General features: G+C 48.3%; 1 protein-coding gene across 1 annotated transcript in view; it reads left to right on the top strand.

Moving 5' to 3' along the window:
• The first annotated feature begins 1604 nt into the window (after positions 1–1604).
• Positions 1605–9600, top strand: part of il10 (interleukin 10) — a 29788-nt gene continuing 21792 nt past the window's right edge. The window contains exon 1 of the mRNA XM_033042229.1: positions 1605–1736. Within this exon, the coding sequence (XP_032898120.1) occupies positions 1605–1736 (132 nt within the window). The remainder of the gene's footprint in view (positions 1737–9600) is intronic.

The following is a 9600-nucleotide window of genomic DNA, read 5'->3' as shown; positions in this document are numbered from 1 at the left end:
AGCTGCCAGAGGAGGTAGTTGAGGCTGGGACTATCCCAATGTTTATGAAACAATAGACAGGGACATGGAAGGGTCTCAACCAGAAACGTCACCCATTCCTTCTCTCCAGAGATGCTGCCTGTCCCGCTGAGTTACTCCATCTTTTTGTGTCTAACATGGATAGGACAGGTTTGGAGGGATGTGGACCAAGCACAGGCAGGTGGGACTAGTGTAGCTCGGACATGTTGGCCGGTGTGGGAAAGTTGGGCCGAAGGGCCAGTTTCCACGCTGTATCACTAAACTAAACTAAAGATGGAACATCAAACATGCAACCTGGAACAGTAAAGAGAACATAGACTATAGAACAGGCCCTTCGGCCCAACGTGCCCACCCCGACCAACATGCCCCACCTACACTAGTCCCACCCCGACCAACATGCCCCATCTACACTAGTCCCACCCCGACCAACATGCCCCATCTACACTAGTCCCACCCCGACCAACATGCTCCATCTACACTAGTCCCACCCCGACCAACATGCCCATCTACACTAGTCCCACCCCGACCAACATGCCCCATCTACACTAGTCCCACCCGACCAACATGCCCCACCTACACTAGTCCCACCCCGACCAACATGCCCCATCTACACTAGTCCCACACCAACCAACATGCCCCAGCTACACTAGTCCCACACCTACCAACATGCCCCATCTACACTAGTCCCACCTGCCTGTGTTTGGCCCATATCCCTCCAAACCTGCCCAATATATGCAGCTGTAAGTGTCTTTTAAATGTTATGGCAGTACCTCCTCTGGCAATATCGATTTTTACTATCATTAATTATCACTGTATGAGGATGTGCGTGCGCGCGAGTGTGTATGTGTGTGTGTGTGTGTGTATATGTGTATGTGTGTGTGTGTGTGTGTGCGCGCGTGTGTGGGCGTGCGTGTGTTTATGTTGTGTGTGTGTTTATGTGTGTGTATTTATGTGTGTGTGTGTGTCTGTGTGTGTGTGTGTTTATGTGTGTGTGTGCATGTGTTTATGTGTGTGTGTGCGTGTGTTTATGTGTGTGTGTGCGTGTGTTTATGTGTGTGTGTGCGTGTGTGGGCGTGCGTGTGTTTATGTTGTGTGTGTGTTTATGTGTGTGTGTGTGTGTATGTGTGTGTGTGCGTGTGTGGGCGTGCGTGTGTTTATGTTGTGTGTGTGTTTATGTGTGTGTGTGTGTGTATGTGTGTGTGTGTGTGTGTTTTTATGTGTGTGCGTGTGTGTGTGTGTTTATGTGTGTGCGCGTGTGTGTGTGTATGCGTGCGTGTGTGCGTGCGTACATGTGTGTGCGTGTACATGCTCTCTGTGTGTCCGTGTTTGAGCGTGGAGCTGCTGGAAAGCCATTCTTTTGAGGAATTCTCCCCACAATACCACAGGGATGTGGTTTCTGTATCTGAGTTCCTCCCCGCCCGCTCGGCGATGCTGGCCTCACGTTTAGTTTGAGTTATTTGCTCTCAATTTAGATTTCCTCAGAAGATGTTGACTTACCTCTGACACTGGAAAGATAAGAAACCACATCAGAGTGACTGACAGAATGGAGTAAGCAGATTTCTCATCAGATTGCCCGGCAATAGGAAATGCTCGGCAATTATGTCAACAAAAATGTGAATGTCACGGTTGTAAACGAGCTGAAGGTGATGAGATATCTGCGTCGACAGATGAATGGTGGGGACGATACCTTGTGGTACAGAGCAACAACACATCAAAGAGTGAGAGAGATTCACACAGAGCTACACAGCACCGGCATTAATACACACAGAGTAATGCTGGATTAACTCAGTGGGTCAGGCAGCATCTGTGGAGAACATGGATAGGTGGCGTTTCACAGAGTGCTGGAGTAACTCAGCGGGTCAGGCAGCATCTGTGGAGAACATGGATAGGTGACGTTTCACAGAGTGCCGGAGTAACTCAGCGGGTGCAGCAGCATCTATGGAGCTAAGGAAATAGGCAACGTTTTGGGCCGAAACCCGGAAGGGTTTCGGCCCGAAACGTTGCCTATTTCCAGAAGGGTTTCGGCCCGAAACGTTGCCTATTTCCAGAAGGGTTTCGGCCCGAAACGTTGCCTATTTCCTTAGCTCCATAGATGCTGCTGCACCATAACTCAGCGGGTCAGGCAGCATCTGTGGAGAACATGGATAGGTGACGTTTCGCAGAGTGCTGGAGTAACTCAGCGGGTCAGGCAGCATCTGTGGAGAACATGGACAAGTGACACTTCAGGTCGAGACCCTTCTTCAGACCCGAAACCTTAGCCATTCCTTCTCTCCAGCGATGCTGCCTGTCCCGCTGAGTTACTCCAGCATTCTGTGTCTATTACAATCAAGATGTCTTCTTTTGACCGCCTCTTTTCATTCACCCGATCTAACCCCGTCACGATTTTATACACCTCTAAACGATCCCCCCTTAGCCTCCAGCGTTCCAAGGAATAAAGTCCTCGCCTGCTCAGCCTGTCCCTGTAGCCGGCTCATAATGGCAGAGAGTTGTGGACTCAGCCCAGGCCATGTCTCAATGTTTCTGTGAGAGGTTTAGAGGGATGTGGGTCGAATGCAGGCAAATGGGACTGCTGTAGATGGGGCATGTTGGTCAGCATGGGGTGGGGAGGGGAGGGGGGGGGGGGGGGGGTTGGGCCGAAGGACCTGTGTCCGTGTTGTGTGACTCGGTGACCATGGACATTCGCTGGGAAGAGAATCAGTCACCAGGGATATCCCCCTTTCCCAAGCTGTCAAAATCCTGCATGAAGCAGCAGCAGTTGCGGGCTGCATCTGAAGCATTGCGTGCAGTTCCAGTCACCCCCTTGCAGCGTGGATGTGTGGAGGCTTTGGGGAGGGGGCAGGATTAGAGGGTTCCAGCTACAGGGAGAGGTTGGACAGACTGGGTTTGTTTCCTCTCGAGCGTCGGAGGCTGAGGAGAGATTCTAGACCCAAGAGTCTCTTATTGTCAAATGTCCCAGATAGGACAATGAAAATCTTCGTGGCCGCAGCATAGCAGAATATGTAAATATTATAAGTATATTTGTCAGTATATGTATACTTGATAGAAGTATATCACATAATGAGAGGCGTAGATAGGGTAGACAATCAGAACCTTTTCCCCAGAGTGGAGATGTCCAAGACTAGAGGGCACAGCTTTAGGGTGAGAGGGGCAAAGTGTAAAGGAGATATGCGGGGCAGGTTCACACAGAGGGTGGTGGGTGCCTGGAACATGCTGCCAGGGGTGGTGGTGGAGGCAGATACGACAGCGGTGTTGAAGAGGCTTTTGGACAGGTGCGTGGATATGCAGGGAATGGCGGGATATGGAACACGTGCAGGCAGAGGGGATTAGTTTAACTTGGCATTATGTCCGGCACGGACATTGTTGTTCACTGAAGTTTTCACTGAACCTTTTTCTCTTGTTTATTCTATTGTTTACAGTGTATAAAGTTTCCACATTGTGTAGCGTTGCTGATAGTAACAATGTCATTATTCCAGCTGGGTCAATGAAACACTCTCGACTATTGACATTGTGGGCAGAAGGGCCTGCTCCTGTACTGTACTGTTGTATGTTGTATGTTGTATGTTGTATGTTGTGTGTTGTATGTTGTATGTTGTATGTTGTATATTGTGTGTTGTATATTGTGTGTTGTATGCTGTATGCTGTGTGTTCTATGTTGTGTGTTGCATGTTGTATGTTGTATGCTGTATGTTGTGTGTTGTATGTTGCGTGTTGCCTGTTCTATGATGTATGCTGTATGTTGCATGTTGTGTGTTGTATGTTCTATGTTGTATGGTGTATGTTGTGTGCTGTGTGTTGCATGTTCTATGTTGTATGCTGTATGCTGTATGTTGTATGTTCTATGTAGGATGTTCTGTGTTCTATGTTCTATGTTGTATGCTGTGTGGTGTATGTTGTACGTTGTATGTTGTGTGTTGTATGTTCTAATAGAGACCAATACATTTCTGGATGTTGAGAGAACCAAGGACTGATGGGAAAGGAGATCAAGATGGATTGAGGTAGTACTGACGTTTCACAGAGTGCTGGAGTAACTCAGCGGGTCAGGCAGCATCTGTGGGGAACATGGATAGGTGACGTTTCACAGAGTGCTGGAGTAACTCAGCGGGTGCAGCAGCATCTATGGAGCTAAGGAAATAGGCAACGTTTCGGGCCGAAACCCTTCTGGGTTTCGGCCCGAAACGTTGCCTATTTCCAGAAGGGTTTCGGCCTGAAACGTTGCCTATTTCCTTAGCTCCATAGATGCTGCTGCACCATAACTCAGCGGGTCAGGCAGCATCTGTGGAGAACATGGATAGGTGACGTTTCGGGTCGGCACCCTCATTCTGTCCCTTTGTCTTCAGCAGCTGAAACAACTCAGCCCTTTCTGTATTAAAGGCGATAGCATCTGATTCATCGCTCTGGCAGTTCAGCCCACATCGCTGTGTTTTGCTTATCTCTTTCATTATCGTGTGAAACAGTAAAATAACGTCAGCATCTCCGCCCTTTTGAAACAACACAACTTGACGCCGAGCCGGTGCTGTGCAGAAAGCTTCAGCCCAGTTAGACGGCACTGTAGTCAACTGATGCGACTGGCACTCACTCACCTGGCCGGTTACTGCGCAGGTGAACCTGCCCTTGTGCCAGGTGGGCACGGCTGGGGACATGGAGCGCAGACACAGCCAGCCCCGTGTAGGGGCGGGGTGGGAGATAACTGCTGGGTGTAAACGTGGGTTGGTGTGTGAACCAACTGTGAGATTCTCATCTTAGAAACAGTAAAACAAACATCCACACTCTGCTCCTTAACACCACAAACCTTGCACATTCCGAGTCATCTGGTGAGAACTCTGTCAAGTCAAAACTTTATATGTCACGTTCACATACAAGATGTGAATCGGGCAGAGTTCTGTACAGTTTGTTGTCTCCTGTACCGAGCTACTGTGAAAAGCTATTAGATACATAGAAACATAGAAAATAGGTGCAGGAGGAGGCCATTTGGCCCTTCGAGCCTGCACCGCCATTCAATATGATCATGGCTGATCATCCAAATCAGTATCCTGTACCTGCCTTCTCTCAATACCCCCTGATCCCTTTAGCCACAAGGGCCACATCTAACTCCCTCTTAAATAAAGCCAATGAACTGTGGCTTCAACCACCTTCTGTGGCAGAGAATTCCAGAGATTCACCACTCTCTGTGTGAAAAATGTTTTTCTCATCTCGGTCCTAAAAGATTTCCCCCTTATCCTTAAACTGTGACCCCTTGTCCTGGACTTCCCCAACATCGGGAACAATCTTCCTGCATCTAGCCTGTCCAACCCCTTAAGAATTTTGATCGACACAAAAAGCTGGAGTAACTCAGCAGGACAGGCAGCGTCTCTGGAGAGAAGGAATGGGTGGCGTTTCGGTTCAATTCCCTTCTTCAGGGCTTTTGTTGCGTGCTAACCAGTCAGCGGAAAGACAATACATACATGATTACAATCGAGCCGTTCGCAGTGTACAGATACATCTTCTTATCGAGTCCACACACAAGATAAGAAATTGTTCAGGCAGAGCAGAACACATTTTTCGGCATCTGCACACAATGGTGTCTGTCTTGTTGCTTCTTGTGTGTGGAGGTGGGAAGATTGGTGGAAACTGGGCCGCGACGTGAACTCTCTTTCCTTGACCCCCCACAGATACATGATAAGGGAATAACGTTTAGTGCAAGGTAAAGCCAGCAAAGTCCGATCAAGGATAGTCCGAGGGTCACCAATGAGGTAGATAGTAGTTCAGGACCGCTCTCTAGTTGTGGTAGGATGGTTCAGTTGCCTGATAACAGCCGGGAAGAAACTGTCCCTGAATCTGGAGGTGTGCGTTTGTTTTCACACTTCTGTACCTCTTGCCCGATGGGAGAGGGGAGAAGAGGGAGTGGCCGGGGGTGAGACTGGTCCTTGATGATGCTGCTGGCCTTGCCGAGGCAGCGTGAGGTGTAGATGGAGTCGATGGAGGGGAGGTTGGTTTGTGCGATGGTCTGGGCTGTGTCCACAATTCACTGCAATTTCATGCGGTTCAACCATGGCTGATCTATCTCTCCCTCCTAACGCCATTCTCCTGCCTTCTCCCCATAACCCCTGACACCCGCACTAATGTTACGCCCTCCAAGCTGCTGGGGATGTTCTTCCACCCATCACGAGCAAAGGGACTCCATGCCAATGACGTTCAGACAGGGACATGTAAGGGAAACAAGTTATATTCAGCTGCGGCACCAGCAGCACCATGCAATGGACCAATATTTCTTTTTAATCTTGCGTTGGTCTAAATTAATCTCCCACTCGAGGTGACACCCAAGCTTCACATCCAGTAACTAAGTGAGACTTCCGGTTCCAGTAAATGCAACTAGCACTCAGCCCGTAGCTCGGCAAGTGTTGTACTGAAGCCTCACACACCACTGCTACACAGCTGATCACTTGCGAAATCGATACTCTCGACCAAAACTGCAATTTGCTGTAGAATCAGAATCACTTTGTGTCATGCATCACGTTTCAGCCCGTGTGTGGCGAGTTGTGAATCACACTGAGAAAATATCACAACCTAAACGTGCAAACGCTCACACCCCTAACCCCATCTTTCACCCATGGTCACGGAGGTCTGATGGCTGTAAACATAGAAACATAGAAAATAGGTGCAGGAGTAGAGGCCATTCGGCCCTTCGAGCCTGCACTGCCATTCGATATGATCATGTCTGATCATCCAACTCAGTATCCTGTACCTGCCTTCTCTCCATACCCCCTGATCCCTTTAGCCACAAGGGCCACATCTAACTCCCTCTTAAATATAGCCAATGAACTGGCCTCAACTACCTTCTGTGGCAGAGAATTCCAGAGATTCACCACTCTTGGTAAACAGCTTGGTTATAATCATGTATTCATTGCAGTATGATGTGGATAAATGTGAGGTTATCCACTTTGGTGGCAAAAACAGGAAAGTAGACTATTATCTGAATGGTGGCCGATTAGGAAAAGGGGAGATGCAACGAGACCTGGGTGTCATGGTACAGCAGGCAGTGAAGAAAGTGAATGGTATGTTAGCATTCATAGCAAAAGGATTTGAGTATAGGAGCAGGGAAGCTCTACTGCAGTTGTACAGGGCCTTGGTGAGACCACACCTGGAGTATTGTGTACAGTTCTGGTCTCCTGATCTGAGGAAGGACATTCTTGTCATAGAGGGAGTACAGAGAAGGTTCACCAGACTGATTCCTGGGATGGCAGGACTTTCATATGAAGAAAGACTGGATAGACTCGGCTTGTACTCGCTAGAATTTAGAAGATTGAGGAGGGATCTTATAGAAACTTACAACATTCTTAAGGGGTTGGACAGGCTAGATGCAGGAAGATTGTTCCCGATGTTGGGGAAGTCCAGAACAAGGGGTCACAGTTTGAGGATAAGGGGGAAGTCTTTTAGGACTGAGAATTTTCACATACAGAGAGTGGTGAATCTGTGGACTCTCTGCCACAGAAGGTAGTTGAGGCCAGTTCATTGGCTATATTTGAGTACTGTGTTTACATATCTGTGTCGGAAGCATGGTGACCCCGACATTCCCTCTCTCTCCATCCCTCCCCCACCCAAGTCGTACCAGCTTCTCGTTCTCACCCAACAAACATCATCGTTACATTTTTGCTTATCTTTCATTCATTGTTCTTTATCTCTCCACATCGCCGTCTATATTTTTAAATATATTTTTTATTTTATATGGATAATAATAATAATAATGGATGGGATTTATATAGCGCCTTTCTAATACTCAAGGCGCTTTACATCGCATTATTCATTCACTCCTCAGTCACACTCGGTGGTGGTGAGCTACTTCTGTAGCCACAGCTGCCCTGGGGCAGACTGACGGAAGCGTGGCTGCCAATCTGCGCCTACGGCCCCTCCGACCACCACCAATCACTCACACACATTCACACACAGGCAAAGGTGGGTGAAGTGTCTTGCCCAAGGGCACAACGACAGTATGCACTCCAAGCGGGATTCGAACCGGCTACCTTCCGGTCGCCAGCCGAACACTTAGCCCATTGTGCCATCTGTCGTCCCTATGGATGTCTGATAATCTAAATGTTTTTTCTCTGTAAAACATTTTGGCTTCAACATGGATGTAAAAGAGCTTTATAAATAAAATGTACTTACTTACTTACTATATCTCTTGTTTCCCTTATCCCTAACCAGCCTGAAGAAGGGTCTCCACCCGAAACGTCACCCATTCCTTCTCTCCACAGATGCTGCCTGTCCCGTTGAGTTACTCCAGCATTTTGTGCCTAGTCCTGGCAACATCCTCGTGAATCTTCTCGGCTGTCTTTCCAGCTTGACATCATCCATCCCATAGCAGGGTGACCGAAACTGAACGCGATACTGTAAGGTGATCACAGGAGGGATGGGGGGGGGGCAGATGTGGGCAGGTGAACCACATGGGCATTGAGGGTATTCGGGTACTATTGTTGCTTGCGTGTTTGTGTGTATCCATGTCTGTGCATATATACATATGATCTACATATGTGTGTTTTTGTGAGTATGTTCGCCACCACCGAGACCGCCAGTGTCGGAGCTCCGACCAGCGCGGCCCGTGGACTTCGGGAGCCGCGGTCTCCGGGGAGGAAGCGGCTGCTCCGAACACTCCGAGCCGCTGAAGAGTGTTCTCCCGACGCCGGAGTTCCATCATCCAGCGAGAGGGCCTGAAGCATCGGGCTGCCGTAGCGGCGACTGGCTGCGGAGGCCTCAATAGGCCCCGACTATGGGTGAACAGGGGACGGGACTGGACTTTGCTGCCTTCCCTCACAGCGGGAACCATTGTTTTATGTTTATTGTTAAATTCTTTAATGTTGCGTCTTATAGAAACATAGGAACATATAAATTAGGTGCAGGAGTAGAGGCCATTCGGCCCTTCGAGCCTGCACCGCCATTCAATATGATCACGGCTGATCATCCAACTCAGTATCCTGTACCTGCCTTCTCTCCATACCCCCTGATCCCTTTAGCCACAAGGGCCACATCTAACTCCCTCTTAAACATAGTCAATGAACTGTGGCCTCAACTACCTTCTGTGGCAGAGAATTCCACAGATTCACCACTCTCTGTGTGAAAAATGTTTTTCTCATCTCGGTCCTAAAAGATTTCCCCCTTATCCTTAAACTGTGACCCCTTGTTCTGGATTTGTATCTTTGTTTGTGTGCTGCAATGGCAAGCCAAACTTCACTACACCAATTATGTATGTGATCATAAATGTCCTTTGTAGCCCTTGTTTATACACACACACACTGAACGCTTTCCACCAATATATTGTTTACAGTTTACTACGTTTCCATGTTGTGTTCTGCGGCTGTAAGTAAGAACATCATTGTTCTAGCTGGGACATATGATGATAAAACACTCTCGAATCTTGAATCCTTGTGATTGAGGCAGTGCAGCGTAGGTTCACCAGATTGATCCCTGGGATGGCGGGACCGTCATATGAGGAACGATTGAAAAGACTAGGCTTGTATTCACTGGAGTTTAGAAGGATGAGGGGGATCTTATAGAAACATATACAATTATAAAAGGACTGGACAAGCTAGATGCAGGAAAAATGTTCTCAAT

The sequence above is a fragment of the Amblyraja radiata genome, chromosome 24 (genome assembly GCF_010909765.2).
Source record: "Amblyraja radiata isolate CabotCenter1 chromosome 24, sAmbRad1.1.pri, whole genome shotgun sequence".
In the NCBI taxonomy this organism is placed as follows: domain Eukaryota; kingdom Metazoa; phylum Chordata; class Chondrichthyes; order Rajiformes; family Rajidae; genus Amblyraja; species Amblyraja radiata.
Note: the sequence above shows the minus strand (reverse complement) of the source record. Positions and strands in the feature narration are given on the sequence as shown.